The 23,563-nt window shown below is 29.2% G+C and overlaps 1 protein-coding gene across 4 annotated transcripts; it reads left to right on the plus strand.

The window, feature by feature from the left end:
• The first annotated feature begins 4,252 nt into the window (after positions 1-4,252).
• LOC107164591 (solute carrier family 35 member F3) lies at positions 4,253-17,142 on the plus strand. 4 transcript variants are annotated; one of them, XM_089222727.1, is made up of 13 exons: positions 4,255-4,572; positions 4,771-4,930; positions 5,586-5,624; positions 7,567-7,713; positions 8,090-8,193; positions 8,399-8,548; positions 10,422-10,769; positions 12,541-12,675; positions 13,715-13,904; positions 13,971-14,060; positions 14,395-14,524; positions 14,642-14,671; positions 15,479-17,142. In XM_089222727.1, exons 4-13 carry the CDS (start codon positions 7,578-7,580, stop codon positions 15,588-15,590), a joined length of 1,425 nt encoding a protein of 474 aa, XP_089078853.1. In that variant the 5' UTR covers positions 4,255-4,572; positions 4,771-4,930; positions 5,586-5,624; positions 7,567-7,577; the 3' UTR covers positions 15,591-17,142. The 4 variants fall into 4 exon arrangements, with proteins under 4 accessions (XP_089078854.1, XP_089078855.1, XP_089078853.1 ...); XM_089222728.1 differs by lacking the exon at positions 5,586-5,624 and having other exon boundaries at positions 4,253-4,572; positions 13,974-14,060; XM_089222726.1 differs by lacking the exon at positions 5,586-5,624 and having other exon boundaries at positions 4,257-4,572.
• The last annotated feature ends 6,421 nt before the right edge of the window (positions 17,143-23,563 follow it).

Here is a 23,563-nt window from a genome sequence, read left to right on the forward strand (position 1 = left end):
AAATCTAAATTTTCAGTATTAAAAAAAAATATATATATATATATATATACTGTACTTGTAAGTTGTAACCTTGTAACGAAAGTGTCTATAAAATTAAAAAAAATTAATATTGATTAGAACAAAAGTTATTTTTAGGTCATTCTATTATAACACTAATACATATATACACTATATTATAACTACTAATACATACATACATATAATACTAAAAAAAAAATGTTATGATTATTATACAATTCATACAAACCATATAACATGCTTGCAAATTGCAATGGTTGGGGTTCAATGTACAATAAGTCAATAAATACTATTAATTAATAATAGTATAGTATACGTCATATTATACTTATATCATATAAACATCAATAATATAACTTACAATGTTTACATTGGCTAATAAGCTTTGCATTTGAAGCTTATAAACCTTTAAAATGAAAATAAATAAAATACAATATTTACAATCTACAAATCATATTTTTTTAAGTATCTATGTCAGGGATGGCAAATCTATGACACGCGAGGAGATTTCGAGAGCACGGAAAAAATTTAAATATTTTTATTACATATATTATATATATTTTGGCAGCGGATATTATGATAATTTTTTTTTTATAATATATTATAATATATATAGCACTCGAAAAAAAAGAATTTTTTGGCACGTATCGTTCAAATAATTTACCACCTCTGACCCATGTCTTTAATGTTTAAACATTAAAAGATTTTTTTGATATGTTAAATAATTTAATAGCTATAAGCTATACATGAATTAATAGAACATTTAAATAGTTTCTTAGAATTAGGATTTTCTTTATAACTATTGATAGTACTAGTAGTATTATATGTTAGGTATAGGTAAGACTATGTTTCATTTATATGATTATATTAAATTATGAAATGTTTATTGTTGTGTATCTAGTCGCTTAACCTAAATTTATAAAAGTTCATTAAATAAAAGTTGTATGCATATAATAACGCAAGTAGGTATTATAATATAATATCGATTATAGCATAGAGTTCAATTTATATTTTGCTTTTGGCATTTATTTTTTGATGGATGTGGAGAGCTCTAGACATAATTTCTATAGTAGGTAAAACATATGTTAAAAAAATGTAGGTATACTCAGTATAATGCAGCTATGATTTAGTTTAAGTATATAATCAATGTAAATGTAAGTTAGGTATGATGATGTTAAAGGATTTATTAAAAAAAAAAAAAACAAAAATAATAAATAATTAAGCATAATGGCTTTTCATTTGCTCTTAATCTCGTTATTATTACGTATATAACTTTTAAAACATGCAGTATTCAGTTATTTAAATCAAGTTTATATAAAATAACAAAATACTGTAGATAGAAATGGGAAGAATAATATACCAATATTAAAGACGTCACCACAGATTAACAACAGATATGTCATAAAAATATGTATTTATGAAAAAGTATGTATCTTGTTGTTGTATATAATATATATAAGCAAAACGGCAGCAGTCGTGGTCCTTAAATTCTACAACAATCCAGTCAATTAGATCTCTATCTGCAGAGTTGACCTTGACCCCGGTGTTGTATCAGCAGCACGAGCACATAATATAATAACCTTAGGGGCAAAAGTATATAACGATTTTTGTTGGGTTCTTTATTTGCACAGTTGGAGCATGGAAGCTACTATAAATTGTGAGGTGGCTAGCTGCAGTACATTGTTTACTATAACGTACCTCTTTAATATAATATGTACATTGTAGTATTGTACGTATAATATGGATATTAAAAATGTATACAATATGTATATAGTGTGTAGTGTACACTCTCCAGACTCCATCATGATGTTATAATGTTGTATGTATTTGGAACTTATAAAACTATATAATATCATCGTAGTTATATTATGTATACGCGTCAAGATTTGAAATCTAAACTTCTTGATGATTTTAATTTCCATTCTATACATCGATATTTGTTTTTTTCTGATTTAAATTCGAAATAATATATTGATTTTATAATTATTATTGCACAATATTGATTTCGTTGTATTATGATTTTTGATTAGATTTTGAGCATAATTTTTCTTTTTCTTTTTCAATTTAAATATCGATTTTAATTCTGATTTCTAACTATAAGAAATATAATATGCCATCGTTTCCTGCACGACTGTGTAACAGGCCTATAAAAATAAGATATTAGTTATTTATCAAAATAAACACTATATACCAATAAGATAATGTTTAATTTTATACTTTTTTTTTTAAACTTTAAATCGATTTGCATATTGTTAAACGATTATCATTTTGGTAAAAATTAATGAATTATATTATTTTTATTTTAAAATAAATTTTGATTATCTTTCATCATATTTGATTTCTTCAATGATTTTTATCGATTTGTACCGATATTTAAAATCTATTTACCTACATAATAATTTTAATGTTAAGATCTCAATGACAATCTATTTTGAATACAATTTTAAGCGCCGACATCTGTATTTTTGCATCATACTATACATAAATATATAACTGTATAAGGAATAATAATATATATCCGTATAATATTTGCTGGGTCATCCAAATCTTGATATATTTATACAATCCATATATACAAATGTATATATTATGAACATTAATCGTTATTCAATTATCTCTAAAATATGAATTTCAGATGAATAATGAATTGAATTTGAATGTATATCATAATATGTTATACTATTATTGTTGTAATTTAAAGGTTGCAGATAATTTGCATATGACGTTTATTGTCATGAATGTTCGATCATGGTTCAAATGTTTACGCGTATAAGTTATATATGTTATAAGAGGAAAAAAAGTTTTTTGTCTATTTTTATAGCTAAATATAAATTTAAAATAACAAGTGTTTCAGGACCTTTTTTCATATGGTGCTAATGAAAAATATGAAAGGTCATTAAAGTAAGTACTGCAGAATCATGAGTTTATTAAGCAAAACATCAATAATAATAATGATACCTCCACACTCATTTCATGAATAATGCGTTATGCGTCTAAAATCTAAGTGTCAAATACATTATGCATTCAATAACGGATTGCTTAATAAATGGGTACAACTTTTAATATTAGTGCTGCAGTGACGACCAAACGGGGTAATGAGGGAGATAGGGAGATATGGTTTCCCTTCATGGTCTTTTTTTTTCAATATCTGATATCCATAAATTATATTTTCAATAATTAATTAGTGCATTTTAAGAAATCAGCCATCCCCCGCCCCAATGAAAAAATCATTTGATCAACACTGAACGGGGAGATTAAAATTATAGTTTTATCCCATCAGATATATATTTGGGGAGTTAGTTGCCCTCTCATCTGACCTCCATATACTCCATATATCATTGAAAATATCTACCTACCTAGTATGTAAATATTATATGAATTTAAATTACTGAAGTTTATTAAATTTTTTGCAGATAGTATGCAATACGTATAACACTTAAAATGTTTGGCCAGATGTAGGTTAATTTCCATTGGGTATAGGTTCTTAGCTAAAGTGCAGGCGGTTCACCGACCACGAACATCCAAATTTTGAATTAATATAGATATGTTCGTTTGGTATCCACTATCCGATAAAATTAATAGACCGTGCTTAGAAAAGAGTAATAATTTATATTACTATTAATCTGCTCTAGGTTATAAAAATCGAAAGAAAAAAAATGAACTTAGAAAATCATATTACAGCTGATGCGACAAAAACTAGATGTTTATATTATAATTGAAAAACGCCGTGCCATGCGCGTTTACTTGACGAGTACTAAATATCATGAAAATATGGTATATAGTAGCTGTGAGTTAACCACCGGATATAATATACAATATGAGCACACACAGTTAAGGTAATAGCAGGTGATATATAGGTTTATGGTACACAATATTATTGTGCTGTAAACCACCGCCCGTACGGTATTGACTACATGTTGTGATTCGCGGACCGTGCTTTTTAATTGTACCGTAATTATAAAATATGTATAAAGCTGTTATAATGTTGTGGAACCATCGCGCGCGGGGCAGTGGTGTGGGTCCAGCGAGCGGCGGCGACGGCCTTATAGCATAAGTCGTGCGGTAGAGCAGCGGCCGCGGGCATCAGTGCGGCTGTCGCACAACGGGACGCGCGCGCGCCGCCGCCGGCCAATTAGCGCCGCCAGAGGTCGGTCCCTGCGTGTCGGCGGCGGGTGGAAAAATCAATTGCGGTCGCATGCCAGGAGTACGAAAGAGAGAGTAAGGCAGCTAGTGTGGGACAGCGATCGGGATGGCCAGAGAAAGAACGAGAGAGAAACGGCAATGGAAACGGCGAAATAACCGCTCGCTCGAGTGGTAGGCACCACCTACTGTACGCGCGCGTTCGCTCTGCTGCAGTTTTGTGTACGGCTTGGAGTCTACGTGACTACGTGACCAGAGTTACCGGGTCACCGCGACGATAACGTATTACGATTAACAAACAATAATATTTTTTTAAGCACGCGTCATATCAAACATTGTTTGACGCGATGTGATCAAGATAGGTACCTGTATTGTATCACTGCAGCGCGACATGTAGTAGCCCCTTCCGTCTTAGTAAGTATAATAGTATAATAATAATTGTACGTAATTGTTACCTACCAGCTGTATAGAACGCGTGTGAGACTTACGCCGTCCAGGCTTCACGACCGTTTTTTTGTACTTCAAATTTTTTTTTTTTTTTTACATAACATAAAATATTTATTTGATATACTTGCCAACAATTAATATCATACGTTTTATAATAATACATAGTACACGATCGATCGTATCTTGGCCGCACTATAGTCATGATGATGAGAGACGTCTGCTGCAGTTCTCTCTTATCTCATTGTCCCGAAAGTTCTGCAACGATAATATGATTTCGAACTCAAACGTACGACGTCGTCTTGCTGTTCCCCCGACCAGTTTAAAGGTATGAAAAATATTAATTTTAATATACACGTGGTTCATCAAACACGTGACTATTATTATATTATAATTAATATGTGTACATGCCTATCATCTAAACCTATACGAAATAACAATAATATGATTGTTACCAGGTGGTAGGCATATGTACTAGTGTAGGTACAATTTAAGTAATTTGTTATTTTTGTACTTATATACACTTATACTAAGTCGGTTTTATAAAGTGGTCTGCAGCCCGACACTTTATTAAGTAGGTAATGCATTTTTTTTCAATGTTTGCAGTGATACATAAATCTTTTAATATTTAAGTGTATATAGGTACCTAAGTTTCAATCAAAATGTATCTTAGAATATAATTTAATAATTGAGCATCATATTATCTCCTGAATCCTGATACTTCAATAATAATACAAATAAAACATTTATTGAATTTATATTTTGCTGTTTTTCATACTTTGTAATAATTTGTTCACCTTAATGAAGGTGGTCTTTTAAACACCAATTTATCGTAGTGACCGTCGTATTCAATCACAATAATTTTTAATAATTTTTTTATTCAGAAATTATTAGTAACTTTGTAAATACCTATTTAATAAACAAATTATCATAATATACGATTATATTAGATATTATAATAATTAAGATTTATTTTGATATAGGAATTACGTTTAATTTGAAATTCGTCGATTTTTTGAAAGGTAATTTTGATATTTTTTGAATAAATTCATTACCAAATTTATAAAATGTTTAGTTATTTACGTTACGCGTCTTTATAACAAGTGGTAAAATATTTTTGGCATATTTTTTATATAAGACAACTCCTGAAGTGTGAAATATGAAATACATTTTTTTACATTCTCAATGCATGTTTTTAAAGTTTATTATATGCGTTGTTTTTATTTTAAATGCGTTTTTTCACTACTATTTATCTATATTTATATATCTTAACAAATTATTGATTTATACTCACTCCTGATTTATAGTAGTTGGTAAGAAACTAGGTATACTTCGTACTCCGCAGTAAATTATTAGGAATACATTATTTGCAGTTATAATATGTATTAAGGTTCTCAAATTCTCAATATTCTTACAATATTTTATAAAGACCATCGTCTAGTGTTATTATTAGTAAACTGACTTTTACATAGTTGTAAAATAACAACAATTAAAGAAAATATTCATACAATAAGTTATAAGATTATAACTTATGACTTTATGAGTATAAAATATGTCATTTTAAAATGCCCTGTATAATCATATATTAATTATAAATAAAATTATTGTACCTAAATAGGAACAATTTAATAACTCTTAAGGATATTTCTGAATCATATAAACATAAACCTTAAATTTAGACTACAAACAGTACCCAATAATGAATTAAATAAAACATTTATACATTATAAAGCCGTGCGGATATAGGAATTAATAAGTTAAACATGAGTACATGACCAAACATGAATATTTTTTAATAATGTGTATCTATCGAAAAATTGATAACCAAATTTATCACAATGATAAGATTAAATAAAAAATAATACTCTCTAATTTTTAAAAGTGAAGATATATAAAAAAGTATAGAAATAGAAATATTTATACTGATAAATCATAACTATTAAAATAAATAATAACTAATAGAACTAATAGAATTGATTTTATAATAATTATTATAAAGTCAATTAATACCTAGAAATAAATATAACAGGAGTAGTGCAGTACCTCAATGCCAATGTTACGTCACATAATATTTGTTTACGAAAATTATTTTTACATTTACCAATAGAAATTAAAAAGACCAAAATAAAAAAAAAATCAATAAAATAGAAAACCACCTTTCTAGGATCAAGGAAAATTAAAACTGTATTACAAACATCACTATAACATCTCACAGATTTAATAATTAATAATAAATAAAAAATAATGATATAACAAAAAAATACATTGTTAGTAAAAAAAAATTATTAGTAAAAAAAATTAACTTTCAAATTTAATTGACCAATGTTATAACGTTAGAAATATTGTTTTTAAAAGATAGTAAGATAGGTCTCATTTAGGAATGGAGATGAAATGTTTAATGTAGGTAGGTATAGCATAATATACATATACGTTTGGACGGTCTCCAAGTACAATATTTAAGTGCAATAAATATTTGTTTAAACCATTATATTTATTGTTGTTACTTTGTGTTTCAAACTTAAATTTAAAAACGAATTCATATATATGATGTCAATTTTAAATAGGTAGAAGTTATTAGAATATATTATAAGCTTTTTTCGTAACAGAATTTAATTTAAAAATGATTTTTGGATTAAATTTAAAAATAACTTATTTGTCAGTACAAAATTTCAGCGAAATATTATTCGTATTTCGACATTTCAGACGTAAAAATGACGTAGGTAATCAATATTTTTATCAACTTGTTGAATACTGTTTATTTCAATTATTAACTACTATCGTGATTATTATGCAGATGCGTTGACTGTTTAGTGGATTGGGATTTAAAATCGAATTAGGTATACTATCGATTGTGCATAATATTAAAAATTTACAAAATGACCGAGCCGAATGAATAAATTATATCTCTTGGACATAACCTAACAGTTCATGACCTAACTAAATCAAAATGTATTGATTTTCTAGATATTTGAGTGATGAAGGTCGAAAACAGCGATGTGCCCACAATATTCAACCCACGGAAGCCAAGACTTTCGCAAAGTAACGCCGTGTTGACGTCAGACCACAGACCGTATGGTCCTTTCTCGCACGTGCTGTCCAGAAGCGAGTCTCGTACGTGTCTGATTGTGCTGTGTTGATCTTACAACGGGTGAATTTGGTAGCCGAGGTGTGCAGGGTGTACAAATAATTAATATGCTAAGAATTCGATTAACACGCAGTGGAGCGAAATCCTATCATTTGGCTTATTCGAGTGAAATTTAAACAAACAAATCGCGTACGTTCCTTTAATGTGTTCAACTGTGTTTGAGGCAGATAACAAACAATTAAACAATATAATATGTGCCTCATCTTCAGGAATGAACATTTCTGCACGCCTCAAACAAAATACAACCCGTCGTCCGACATTTATCTTAATGTCGTGTGTGTGTGTACTGTGGATATGTGTTTATGACTTAAATTCTGGTCTTGTTTGGTATCGTTTTTCTAGTGTGTCAGCCCGAAGATGTGGAACAAGTGGAACAGTGCCAGCGGAGGCAGTTGGGTATTTTCAAGAGGCTGAAGAACAAATGCTGTTCGAAACATGCGAGGAAGGTTTGTATTTTGCACGCATAGTACAGCACGATTTGTTTATTTTTCTTTAAATCCAGGCAACACAAAAATTATAATTAGTAGTTAGATTTCAAAAAATAATCAATTTCCTGGATTGTAGAAATAAGCCGATTGAAAAATACATACCAATTTTCTCTTTACTTAAGGTATATTGTATTGTGTATAATATACTTACGTATGTCTTCAGGTTTACTACGGTTTGTGCGTCACATTTTTCGTCACCGCGTCTTGGGTTGGTGCCACGCACGCTATTAAATACCTGTATATGTACCATCCGACCAAATATCCAGTGCTTACAGGCAGCGGGTTTAATTTTTCGTCCATACACCAACAAACGGTATGTACATATAACACAAATGTTATCAATTTCATGAAATTGACACACACACACACACACACACACACACTCACTCGCGCGCGCATATTATGCCGTTCCGAACACATATTATATACTTACATATAGCCACATGGATAAGCGAGGACGTAAGGACGAAGTGTCTAAGAACTAGATTATTCTTAGACTGTATTGTTTATACACAAGGTCAGGATTAATGCTCGCTGACGGTAGAAGAATGAAATTCGGAAATTACTATTTTACACGCCATTATATCATATATTATAATGTATTTTTAATGGGAATATTACACGAGCGGTCGAAAACGAGACTTTATAATATTGTTTAGCGGCGGCGGCGTGCGTGTGCTGTTCTACACACTTTATCCGCAAGTTTATCATTGTTCATTGACATATTATATATTTTTTTATTTAACCGATTAATACGGATTTTATACAATTTGTTTACTGAAATGAAATATCCTAAATATATTGTTATATTTTTAAATGTACGGTTATTTTTATAAATACGTAGGCACCAATCGAAAAAACCTTTCATGAAAATCACAGTTATTTTTATTCGATAGTAAATTATACTTATTCCTATTATGTTTTTAAAGATTAATAGCTTTTTGGGCCGGAGGATTTCAGATAATAGAGAATACGAATCAAATTTATTATATAATTATTTTAAATCAAACCATAAGGAGCACATGCCCCGCACTCACTCTGAAACGGTTAGGACCATAAAGTGTTTAATGAATCTTTATATAGGTATTTGTTGAGATGGTTTACATGGATTGCTACCCAAATCTAGGTAGGTGACCTTTTTATTCAAAATTCCTGCAAAAAAAGCAATTGGGAATCCTATAGTTTATTCTATTATGAAAAACTATATCCACCTCACTGTAGAGTACTGTGTTCATCGGTGTGTCCAAATTGGTTCTGAAATGTCCGAATTGGTTCTCGGGGTGTTAAAAATTTTAACTTTTGTCTAAATGTGATTTTCATTTTTTATTATTAAGTGTAAAATAAATAATAATCTAAATAATATCTTATTTGTCTATTTTTATTTTTTATTTTTAATTACAATGTACGTAATAAATAAAAATAAAAATAGTGTCTTTTTTTTAATTCGTCGATTTATCTTTTTTTAAGTTGTATGTATTATTGATGTAAAAATTAACAGATATTTTTATAAATTTTATAGTCATATTTTATTTCATTATTTTTATATTTGTCCATTTATGTTTTATAAATATTTCTTTAGACTTAAGGTTCTGTAGTTTTTCTGCACTTCTCAGTTTCATATGTATTTATAATTATGGTAAATATATTAAAATAATATTAAATAGTATTGCCTTTTCGAAAGTCTTTATCGGAAACCAATATTAGGATGTGTGTTACCTGGAATGACGGAAACCGATTTTGATATAAATTTTCAGGTATGGGAACCAATTCAGATGTAGTCGTGTTCATTATTAGCCATAAGTTATAAACTGGATTAATTTGTTCTGTATTACTTATTAAAATCAATAATTTATCAGTTTATCACAAAGTCATTATTAAGCCCGCATTAAGAAAATACATTTGCGCACTTTTTACATTTTTCGAATACACATATTGTGTTGCCAGACCAGAAGCAATGCGAGTGTGCTCGCTTGGGAGATATGGTTTGATGCCACTGGATCGAAATTGACTATGTACCTATAAAAGCATCGATGACCTCTGTCGGTTATATACGAACATACTAATATACGCACACATACACGTTCATATCATTACACGTTATTAGAATAATAAATATTATTTTTATGTAATAAATATTATACACATATTATATCATGACGTTGTACCGTTGGGTGGACGCGTTACAGCTGATGACGTACAATGCGCCATTCTTCACCACATGGTTTTGCACGAACTGGACCGTGCTATTCTTCCCGCTGTACTTTTTCTGTCAGCTGGGTAGCCCCAACTACCAGACACCCACCGACATTCTTGGAGAGAGTGTCCGAAACTTTCGGGACCGCGGGTTCACCGCCGCACACTTCCTGACTCGGTGCTGCATGTTCTGCATGCTCTGGGTGTTCACCAACTACCTGTACATACACGCGCTCAGCATACTCGTGGCCACCGACGCCTTGGCCTTGTTCGCCATCAACGTGTGTTGCGTGTACCTGCTCTCATGGGTCATACTCCACGATCAGTTCGTCGGCGTCCGGGTGAGTGTGTCGAGGCTCCCATACTCCCACCATTATCGCAAACCACGGTGGTCTGGGTTGGTGGGATTCGGCAGCAGTGATGGGGTGGGAGGCGATGGGAGATGGTAGTAGGTACAACCGTTGTCGTTGTTTTGCGTGATCAAGGTGCTGCATTTAAGGGAGGTGTAGATATTATAGCGACACAGGAATAACTGTAAAAAGATAAACAAATAAATAGGAGGTTGGTATAAGTTTCCACAGTATTTTCACGAAGATACGTGATAGGCGAAAAACCACTCGTCTTCTATACGGAAATAGTTCACAAAATGTTTTATTTACAATGGGTGGTCCGGACTAATGTCATTGTACAAAAAAATTTTAATCACGTGGCATATTACGTAAATTTATTAAGATACTTCTTTAGGCACATAATAATTTATTTATCTATACTATTATGAGCCTGATTAAATTAGAATGGAAAAAATATATAGGAGCTTAATATTTAATCATAATATTATGTTCAATATGTAGGTATATTTTTTAGTTCATTCCTAAAAAACTTGCATAATATTTAACTAGCTTTAATTCTTTATAGGACTTACAAGGTTAGATTATCTGTTACATGTCTCGTGTAGGTACTCGTACTTATACTTGGCAACAGAAAAATTCAAGAATTCTATAACCGAAAAATACATAAATTGTTTATTTTACATTGTACATATATAATACTTAATTATGAGTATAAATATATAGATAATTTTCTTTCATGTACTTAACCAATTCGAGCGCTGAATACAGTATACTGAACTTATACTATATATTATATTATAAAAAACATTATAATACAGTATATAGTACCTACTAATTATATAAAACGGTGTATTATGTCCTTATACATTCTTAAATATAAAGATTTGGACTCCACGGCCACGTTTTCGATATTTTTATGGAATAACGAGGGAAACCATTGCTGCTCGTAGGAACTAGCATAGCCAATGGGAGTGGGGGGGTTATGGTCCCATGTTCCGCAAAAAAAGGTCTAGTTGCGTCACTGTTCATTGGCATAAATTGGCTAATTGAAACAACGATAGGTTAATACAATAAAATATAAAATACAACTTACTATTTGGGCTAAACAACTTCTTTTAAATAAGTATATCCATGACAAGATGCAAAATAATAAAAATATAATTTCGTCGATCCATAATAATTGACTGAATAATATTAATTTTATCATTATTATTTCAAGTAGCTATAATATGTATATTTTAGATCATAATTAATGTCATTAATATACTTTAAAGTGTATTTTACACTATACATTGACGTACATACTGTATATTCTATATATTATATATTATGAACATGTTGTTATACATTTATTTTTTTAGTAATGCGTGCACACATCCGCATGATTTAGATTAAATAGATTTAACATTTTTATCAATTAGGGAAGCGGGAATTTTTCCCGATACTCCAACTTATTTGCACCAATGGAGTTACCCTGTACCTAAACTCTTAAGTGTACAGTAATTTCCTAATAACAAACAGACCTGTTTACAAATATAATCGTTTACCTACTATACCTAACAAAAATATATCGTTATGCATGCAATCAACTGCGATTACGTAGATACAATATTATAATGCTTTTATTGATTGGAACGCTATATTAAAATATGTAGTGTTTAAAAAGTTCAGGGATTTTAGCATATAGTATTAAACGACGCACATTATGGGACCACGTCAATATCGTGCGACCTGTGCCGTTTTCAGCAATGATCGTTTGCAGATCGTGGCTGTCATCTTGTGCAGCACAGGGGTGGCTTTACTCGCCTACATGGACGCCGGCATTACGAACAAAAAGAAAACCATGACCGGGGTTCTGTTAGCGGCTTTAGCGGCCGCCGGGTCAGCAGTATATAAAGTGAGTACCTCTGGCACAAACACTACTACTAAAATTAACAAACTACTTCTACGTGTGTTCATTCTGTATATTTCTGTAGGTATAGAATCCAACGGACGTTTTTGGATTAAGCTAAACCATTGCTAATATAAACAATTTGAGATTTTGTGAAATATAATTTGTTGGGCGGGTACATAAATTATAAATACACTAGATACTTCTTCGATAATATAATTTGATTAAATTGTATAAAAGGCATCTTCCTTGATTACTATTATGAAACCAGAAATCGGCCAATGTAATAAAATACCTAATAATACCTGGATTATTAGTGACAGAGTATAACAACACAAATTGAAAAATGGCATAAAATAAATATAAATATTTATTTTTTTAAAGTTGCCTCATAAATATTTTATATTATTTTTTAGGCTAAATAATATTATATTGGACAATAGACAATTTACTTTTTTGCTAATCGTTTAATCCAGCTCTGGTACTACTATTCCACATGAATATAAATGATAGTATTATATATTTATATGTATTATAGGAGGTATATACATGCATATATATCATTTTTTCTTCTTTATTTTATTAAAATATTACTAACAATCTATACAATCTATACGACACAATAAGTGCAATGAGTACATTTTATGAATGGTTATTGACAGGAGTTTGGGTTTGTGGCACTCAACAGTGCCACCCGACTAAGTATTTTATACATATACATATATATGAGTGTATATTTCTATTTATCTAGGCCATTTGATCAGGTTATAGATTATTTTTTGCGGTGTGTGAAATATTAAGCTACCTACGTTAAAATGTTATATTTAACTAGGTATATAACAAAAAAAAATATAGTATTAGGTACTAACTTGAGTTATAATTATTAGTTGAATAAACGCTGGTATGTGAAGGAAACGTTTGTAATTTAAATAAGATGTTGACTGACGACTAAACTTTCAAAAATAATGTCGAAATCATGAACAATGCACATAAACGAGAAATTATTAGAATAAGTCAGTGATTATATAATTATTGTATTTAACAGGTCATGTTCAAAAAAATGATCGGCGACGCCACTTACGGTCAAGTGTCGCTATTTTTTTCGCTCATAGGCCTGTTAAACGCGGCGCTCCTCTGGCCAGTGTGTTTAGTTTTGTACTTTTCCGAAGTAGAAATACTTCATTGGGATCGACTACCTTGGATGATATTATTATCAGCCAGCACGCTGTCATTGGGTACTAAAAAAATATCTGTATCTGCGTTATGTTGTCTTATTATTTTATATACATTTCCATTTTCAGTAGCAAACTTACTTGGAAATTTGAGTGTTGCGTTCACTTACGACATTTTCATTACGTTCGGACTAATCACCGCGGTTCCCGTGTCTGCAGGTAAATTTTTCCATCAGACTAAATCATGAAATACTTATAATACAATGTTTGTAGAAGTAATTACACCAAGTTTGACATGTTTCGTGCTTATAAAGCATATTAAATTCTGTATTAAAAATACATTTTAATATACGCACGAAGTACCTACAATATAATGTAATTGACGAGATTTACTTATAATAAAATATATATATAATATGTATATTCATACGTATATATATTTTTATTATACATTATAAGTTTATCAAAATTATTTTTAGTAAAAAAAAATGTAAACAACGACTTTTTTTTTGTTCACATGGCCATTTTTACTTGGCCTATTTTACTGTTTCAGCCATTGACATAACCATACACGATGTACAGTTTTACGGTATGAAACTGGCTGGCATCATACTTATATCGATCGGTTTCTTATTGGTCATGTTTCCTAACAACTGGCCAGAATACATTTTTCGATTGCTCAGGTAAATTGCACATAAATATAAGATTCAATGCGAGCGATTTAGGCATTACTTACTACAGCGCTGGCAAACAAATCGGACGAAACACTCACCTATTATGTTTTTAACAATTATTTTCAGGAATATAATACTACTGAGTCATAGCGCTAGGTGAGTGTAGCGTGAACCAAAAAAAAAAGCATGAATTTTTTTGTGGAAATTGTTGAAAGAGTGGACCAATATATACATAATATAATATATAATAATATAATATTAATAATAATAATCTATTAATAAGATGAATTGTAGCTTGCGGGGAAGGCCTTGTGATAGATGCTGCAGTAGTAGGGTTAAAAAAAAAGAAAAGAAGCGGTTGGCTAACAGCGTAAAAAATAGACGATATTCCGTATATTATTATATGTTTATTTATTTAATCGGCCGACCTTTATTTGATTATACGCCTAAATTACACTGCAGAAGGTCGGCGCGTGTTTCGTGTTGGTATGCTTGTGCGTGTGTGATACATTAATATTAATATAACGACAACAATAATTTGTATATTTTTATATTATAATACAATAACATTAATGATTAATGTAGTCAAATATATTATATAGTACAAATAATACATATTATAGAATATATGTGTAATGATGATATTATTAATAATGATAATAATATATAATCACGAGATCGCTTCTATCCTGTTACGCGCAACCTCTTCTTTTTGTACCCCGTGTGGGCGTTATATATATATATTATATTATATACACTTTGCATGGCGATTTAGAACGGTAATTGCATGTGGTTTTTGGTGATGTAAAAATAAATGTAAAAAAATAAAATATATACCAAAGATTGTTTAGATCACTGGTGCGAGTGCAAAAGATCGATTGAAAATGTAATTAGAACCCTTTCGATTGCGCCGCCGGATGTGTAACGTATATATGTACGTTCTGTCTGTTGTTGTACCCACAGGTGGAGCCGGAAGAACCGGGGACTGCCACCCAACCCACCAAAAGTGGAAATTGACTACCGGACCGGGTACATCAGGTCGCATTTGCGATCTCCGTCCGGTCGGGTCAGGTGACCGACTACTGCCATTGCCGCTCACGCACCACGGACGTCGACATCGTTATTCGTCGCGATCGACAAACGTTGTATTATCAATGATAATGATAATAATAATAATAACTGTCGTCGTATTGCGAATATTACGATTTCATTTCTTAGCCGTTTTACTTCTTTATTATATATGTAAATAATATTCCTTAGAGACAGTGCTTGAATGAATAGGGGAGAGGAGGGGCAAACTACCACTTATTTTTTTTCAAAAGCCAATGGTCAAAACACGTATCTTATAATTTCATTGTGATTATCAGAGAGATTATAAATTTATATTATTCTACATAACCTTCTGTCCTTCCTAAACTCAGGTCCTATATAGGCTGTGCGGGAACCAAAAAAATTTACTTTAACTTGGTGTTATATTAATTACTAAAATACCTGATTCGCAGTGCTCGACTTGGGGGGGGGGGGCGCAGGGGAACGGAGTACCCTAACTAATTATTCAGAAATTTCAGCGTACCCCTACTTTTATTTTTAAGGGTAACGCATGGGACGCTAAATCATGCCATCATTGCCATCATTCTGAATTTTTAATTTTTATCAAAATGTACGTGTTAAGTGATAACATATATAAATAAATAGTTTTTTTTTTTTGTTTTGTTTCAATTGTTCTTGAGTTTGTTGTATTTGATTTTATAAGTTAAAAATATAATATTTACATAATTTTTTTTTTTTTATTTAATTATTCATAAATATTTCCTATATGATTCAAAGAGGTGTATAAGGGGGTGTGGGGGCATAGCCCCCACGGCTTTGTAACGTTTGACAAGTGGTGGGGACGCTCTTTTTTTAAAAGTTAACAGAGTCTCCCTACTTTAATTTTGTCAAGTCGAGCACTGCTGATTCGATTGTTTCATCATTAACTAATAAGAAAATCATATTATTATATAATATAAGATAATGTGTTTGGCGTGAAATAGGTAATTTTTTTTTTGAACACCCATTATTTAAACTTTATACGTAGGTAATCAAGAAACGCGCCCTCTTCAATTTTATTATTTTTCCAATTCAAGCACTACACCTTAAAGGAGACATAACTTTAACACATATCCGTGCATAATATTACTAGTCTGCTAGTAATATTATAATTTTTAATATTACATGTTTTTCGTTGATATTTTTGTAAAATATGTTCGTGTTTTGAGTATATTGTATAATATATATTATATATACTATATTATAATGTACAATTGTTATTATTATCATTATTATTAGGTATGTAGATAATGTTCGTCAACCAAAAACAGAATTGAATATAAATTTACAAATTTCTTTTATTGTTTCTTGTTTAATATACATAAAAAAATGAAATAAACTCGCGTATTCGTATTATATAGATACATATTATAATTTATATACGTTTTATTTAATCACTCCAATCGTAATTTGTAATGTATTACAAAATGTATACTTATTCCATGATGGCGCAAATTTATAACAGATTGCAGGAAACACCTTGTGGATTATATAAAGACGACAATATATCCGTCCACGAGCAAACCATTATATTAAAATATTTGTTTTTATTTCGAATGCCTCATCCTTTACAGTTCACTCTTATAAGTTATAACTCTATAAAAAAAACAAATGTTTGCATATATAATATATTTCAAATTAATTATTTTAGTAATTTCGTATAAGTATACTTAGTAAGTAAATTAAGACATTTTATACACTTTTTGTCTACCTAACAGCTTTTTTATTTAGCTTAAAAAGTTTGAAATAATGAAGTGCCTATACCGTTACCTTGTCTTACAAGTATTATAACAAACTTTTAGCTATATGAGTAGGTATGCCTAAGATCCATAAGTAGATCATTATGACTATCTAGTTCAATATTTTTCCCCCTTTATAAAACCAATTAGATTTAAGAACGCAATAAATATTAGTTCAACAGTAAAAAGTTAATTTTTTTTTATTGGTGGACTTTTAAATTGGTTTAGAATAACATACAACTAAATTATGCATTTCTTTTAAAATCACTCTTCTGAAAAAGTACTTTTGAGTCATCACAATCAACTAGATAGTTGAATAGATTAAATAAATAACATTGCAAAAGGGTTTTTAAAATCTTTTGATTTTTTAGATTTACATCTGACTACTATCATCGTAGTGAAATACTATACATTTTTCTTTTTAATTTATAAAATATTTAAAGTATTTGCCACACTACATCTAGTAACAAAAAATAATCTACGGTATAAGGAAATCACGAGCGATATTACTAGAAGTTACTTTCTTAATTAACACTAAGGAAGAATGTCGTAGCGTAAATGTACTTAGTATTTAATAACAAGAGAGATAATAGTAGATGAATAAAAAAAGATTAAATTATAGTGATAAAAGAAAAACCTAATTTAGTTTAAAAAAGTGATTATAATAAGAATAACTATAGAGTGAATTTCATGTTTAAACCAGCCAAGTTAAAATTAAATTATAATGTTTTATTTTTCCTGCGTTTTTTTTTCCCGTGGTGGTTAGGTGTAGTTAGTTATTTGTTAGTCATATTATATGGCTCATATACATTAATAATTCATAAGTTATAGGTAGTATTACAAACAACTGTGATTCATTTGCCATGTACGATTTTAATATTATCAGCTAACATTGAAATGTTCAATGGGCTATCTAAAATAAGAGGAAGACCATTAATAATAATTATGATGAGAAGTGGTCATAAATGAGATCCTTGTGGGACCTTGAAGAAGCCAAAAATTCATAAGAATAGTGAAAAGATTTTTAACTATTTGAGTTCTATTAGACAGATATAAAATTAAAAAATGTAAAAAGTTCCCATTAAGAACCTTAATTTTAGAAACAATGAAGAATGATTTGACTATATCAAATGTCTTTTGAAAATTAGTATAAATTATGTCAACTTGAAAATCTTGATCAAGACAATAGACAATAAAATGTTGATAAATTAGTTTGGATAAAGTGCTTATGTAGAAACTCATACTGGACATACTAGCTGTGACAAACTTATGATATAAGATGATAAATTAAATTTTTTTTTTGAAAAAATAGTTTCGAAAGGTTATATGATAAGGTAGGTTGCAGGTAAGATTGATAATTTAGATATTGATCTATAATTTCTGCTATTATCTTCAATATCAGATTTATGTATAAGAGAAATATATGATTTTTTCCAGTATTGAGGAAAAATTGCAGTTGAGAGAGATAAATTAAATAATTAATTTAAAGGCTTGACAAGAGTATACCGACACAACTTTAAAAACAACAGTGGGATAGGTAAATAAATATGTAATATGAGGTTCTGTACCACCTTTATCATTTAATGAACCAAGAAAATCGATAATCTCATCAACAGATATAGTACAACTACTATTAAAGAAAAAGTTTTGAGAAAGTGTATTAAGAAAATCATCAAAATCAGTATTATAAACGGAATACAAATAATTGATAAAATATACAACATACATTATCAATAGGTAGGTACCTATAATTTATGTTAACAGCAGTAATATTATCAAGAAATACGTGGATATGGATATTGGAACGATTATCCAAGCCTGGGCATAAACGCGTTAAAAAGTTAAAAGTTAAGTTAATTTTAACTTTTAACTTAACTTTTTAAAATTTAATTTTCATAAACTTAATTTTTAACTTAATTTATTTTAATTGATATAAACTTAATAAATAACGAGTTACTTTTAATCAAATTCGAGTTAAGTTAATTTATAAATAATTAAATACCTAATAAATATAATGAAGGATATAGTTGGCTATATTCTCAAACAGTTTTAGACTTTTAATTTCCTGAAAAAGTAGTCAGAGTACATTCTTAAATATCATGTTTTTTTTATTTAATAATTTTAAAAAAATGCATAATACTTGTCAGTTGTCTGTATTAGTGTGTTAATAAATCAAAAGATTGTATTTGTTTCGGCATTTTCAATTTTGTATTTTCTTCATACCTACTACATAATTCTATTAATTCAATACCTATGTATAGAAAAGCTATTGGCTATTTCCTGTGGTCAATAATATTTATGATTTTTATTATTTATATAGATATTATATAAAAAAAAAAATAACTTAACTTAAGTTAATAAGTTAATTGAAAATGTTCATATAACTTTTAACTTAACTGAGTTAAAAAAAGAATTAGATTAACTATTAACTTTAAACTTTTTAAAATGTTTTCCATTAACTTAACTTAACTCAGTTAAAAATTATCATTAACTTGCCCAGGCTTGCGATTATCCCATAAATTATTAATTTTACATTACATCCAAAACGATTTTAAATATTGCTTTCAATTTAAAAGAATATAATTTGTTTGGACACTAGCAACTTAATATTGTTTCGTAGATCAAAAGCCATATAATCCGACTGTGAGTTTAGAATTAGAAATTTTTTATGAGCCTGTTTTTTAAAATTAATTAAATTTCTAAGAGATGAGATTGACCAGATAAGGGAATGAAAATGGTCAAGATTTAATTTTAAAATATCAATAATAAAATGGTTTAAAATACCATACAGTTTCGCCATAGAATTATCTAAACCAAGGAATAATAGATTAGGTATAATTGATATCAATGATGGATAAAAATGATATTATATCATTAAAGTTCATAGGTAGGTACTATTACAATTATAAATTATAGGATAACAGGATTCAGAGTTCACTTAAGTAATTTACAATTAAAATGGAATAACCAATAAGCAATAAGCATAAATAATATTTTAATGATTTTAATTCATAAACAATTTTTCATCTCTTGAAACCTAATAGGCTATGTCCCTAAAAACTTGACAATTAAAAATAATACATATTTAACTAATTAAATCAATTATCATTTATGATACTGAGAGTAGGGGATCTGCATTTTGCTTAAAATGATACCCATTCAAGTAAACTGAACACAACTGTAAATAAAATAACTAAATGTATAATATCAAATTTGCCATCAGTGGCGGCTATACTAGAGGAGAGGTTGTGTATGTAATTTTTTGTATGCGAATAATACAGAATAATACTTTGGAATATTTTAATAGAATAATAGAAACTATATTAATAGTTAAAAAATTGTTGTAAATAGTTATTTCTTATGTTTCGCTATGCCTATATTTTAAGGATAGCCGCCACTGTTTGCCATGGTATACAAATTTTAATAGTATTTATACTTTATAGAGAGTTACATGTGTTCAATTCTGATGAGTAATTAAAAAATTTATGATTAGTACTTGCTTGTAATAATTGCATAATGCATAGCTATTCAAATATATATGCATAATTTTAATACAATACCAGACTATTAGATTTAAAAATAATAATTACCTATGTAATTATGCTAGATGTCATAAATCTTTTGGGTTTTAAAGTTCATTGAATACTGCTATTGTGTTATGCAAAGATTTAAAATTTAATATTATTATTTAAAAACACTATAATCACTCTATATATATAGCATATTTTAGACTAAGGTACCTACTAAAAATTAAAACTAATATAAATACTATTTCTTAGAATTATTTAAATTACTATTACAGTAAAATTACTGGTTGTTAGTATTTTTGTTATAAATTATATAATAGCAGAAATACAGTATCACCTAATACTCAATGGTCATCTAGATACTAAGACATTAAAATTAAATTTTTTTATAGTTTATTACTCCTATCATTTAAATTTTAAAATTATCTTCCCTATAACTACCTAGGTATATTATTTAATTTATTCAACTACTATTTTTGTATTAATTAATAAATAGTAACTATGAAATAGGTATGGTAAATGTGAGTAACACAAAAAACATTAAAAATTAGCTATTTGCATATACCTGGATAGAACATCTGAATCACTTGTTTAAACATTTCTTATATCTATTATACCTATACCTATTTGGACTATCGACTTAAAATAATAACTGCAGAAATGATGTTATTTTTCTTATTATAATTTAAAAATTCGTTTACGACCAGGAGCGAATGGACCTCAACTTTACCGATACCCTCGACTCAATTCTCGGACCACAACCTGATCAGAACAAAAAAACACTTAAATTTCTTAAACTAACTAATTTAATTAACAAAATATAATTGTATCTATGAACCCTATGTATATTATCTAAATTGTTATTAAGAATTGTGAACTAATGGCCTTTGCTGCCGAGTTGTTTTGTTTAAGATCAATAAAAAAAAAAATTTAAAAATCAATGGTTATAGGCAACTATTATATTATTATTATTTTTTTTTTTTAAAAAGTAAAGTAAATAATAAGTATATGCATGCATATATGCAATATTCAGTATTTAAATGTTTTATCTATGATGTTACACTTAATTTAACTTAAGTATTGGTAGTTATCATAACTTGTTTGAAATGTTAGTGGTATAACAATGTAATTTATTATGCTGTGCAAAAGTTAATAACAGAGATAATAGTAATATAGTAGAGTTGATACATATGTAAGTTTAAAATTTAAATAGATTGACTTCTTATATAATTTTGTTTTTAATATACCAACTAAAATTATTAATATTATTATATTAAGGTTTTTATCATTGGTTTTATCATTGGTTTTAACTTTTTTTTAATTATATTTTTAAACATAGGTACCTAGTATCTATTATTTAATATAATTTTCATATTCATTTTCATAGTACCTAGTATAAAATCATTAGGTAGGTACTTTATAATGGAAGGTGACTATCAAATAATCAATAATATCAACAAATTCTTGAAAATCTAAAAAAATACTTATATTAAAATCGATACAATTATTAAGTACAAACTTAAACCTAACTATTATAATATTTCACAACTGTAAATTATTTAAGCTTGGACAGTATTATTGTCATTATTATTTAAAAAAAAAAAAATTAAAATATTTGTATACAATAAAAGGTACCTCATAATATAGACTATACCTAGTTGTATATAATTAAGTTAAAAATTAGCAATAATATCAATACCAATACAAGTCATAACAAGTAGGTAGATATATTAAAACATAATGATACACTTGACAAACATCAAACATTAATGTAATATTTTAGATTAATTCTTTCAAAAAAACTAAACGATAGGTTTATAGGTACTTATTGGCTATAGGCATCCACCTTTATTGTTGTTATTAAGTCATTGTTGTACGATAATAATATAAATAATATGATTAGTTCATAAATTCTTTCCATCAGTCACAAAAAATATCGTTTCTGTTGCCACGGCCACTTTCGATTGCGGCACTTCTACGTCTCATAACGGGACGACCCATGCAGTGTCTAGAATCCGGAACCGCTGCGCCATCAACAGTCCTGTATATCATAATGTAAACATGTTCAAACGTATTCAGATGAGTATCGTACGCAGACTTAGAACAAAAGAACATAACGTTGCAGGATCCACAGTAGAAATTAATCTTATCACTCAAACGTGTACACATAGTGCAATAAAATCTTCCCGTAGGGTGTATGTTCGACTCATATCGTTTACAGATAATGCAAGCATACTTTAGTGATTCGCGGCCGTTATCCAAGTAATCCTTAATCAACCGACGCATGATCACCGTGATGGACGGTATTCGTTTGTTAATCGGAGAGAGTTCGGCATACAATGTACTGCGGCATTGCATACGGTGTCGAATAATCACACTCCACCGCGTGTAAAACATAGTTTTGCATATCATGCAAAAGTAGGACATGAATTGTTCATCCCAGTTGCTCCTCACGTCGTGATACTCATAAGCCATGTGATTGTACAAATCCGCCAGACTGAACACCACAGAGCAACTATGGCATTCGAACCAATTTCCAGAATTGGGCTGAAATAAGCGTGTTTCATTACATGCCTTGTGCTCCACAATGTGTTCCTTAAACTGGTACACAGCGTTACATCTGTAGCAGTAGTAGATACAATGCGACGGTTGTGGCTGCTGTTGCAAATGGATGCCACCCGCAATTGTTGAAG

Source organism: Diuraphis noxia, unplaced genomic scaffold (assembly GCF_037042655.1).
Source record: "Diuraphis noxia isolate RWA-SAM2 unplaced genomic scaffold, SU_Dnox_SAM2 contig0003, whole genome shotgun sequence".
NCBI classification, from domain to species: domain Eukaryota; kingdom Metazoa; phylum Arthropoda; class Insecta; order Hemiptera; family Aphididae; genus Diuraphis; species Diuraphis noxia.

What these genes read in the sequence shown, in the direction of transcription:
- LOC107164591 (XM_089222727.1), top strand. Translation starts at nt 7,578, where the DNA reads ATGAAGGTCGAAAACAGCGATGTGCCCACAATATTCAACCCACGGAAG. An exon ending in CCGGGTCAGCAGTATATAAA is followed by an intron (nt 12,676 to 13,714) that starts GTGAGTACCTCT and finishes TGTATTTAACAG; the next exon opens with GTCATGTTCAAAAAAATGAT. An exon ending in CGCGGTTCCCGTGTCTGCAG is followed by an intron (nt 14,061 to 14,394) that starts GTAAATTTTTCC and finishes TTACTGTTTCAG; the next exon opens with CCATTGACATAACCATACAC.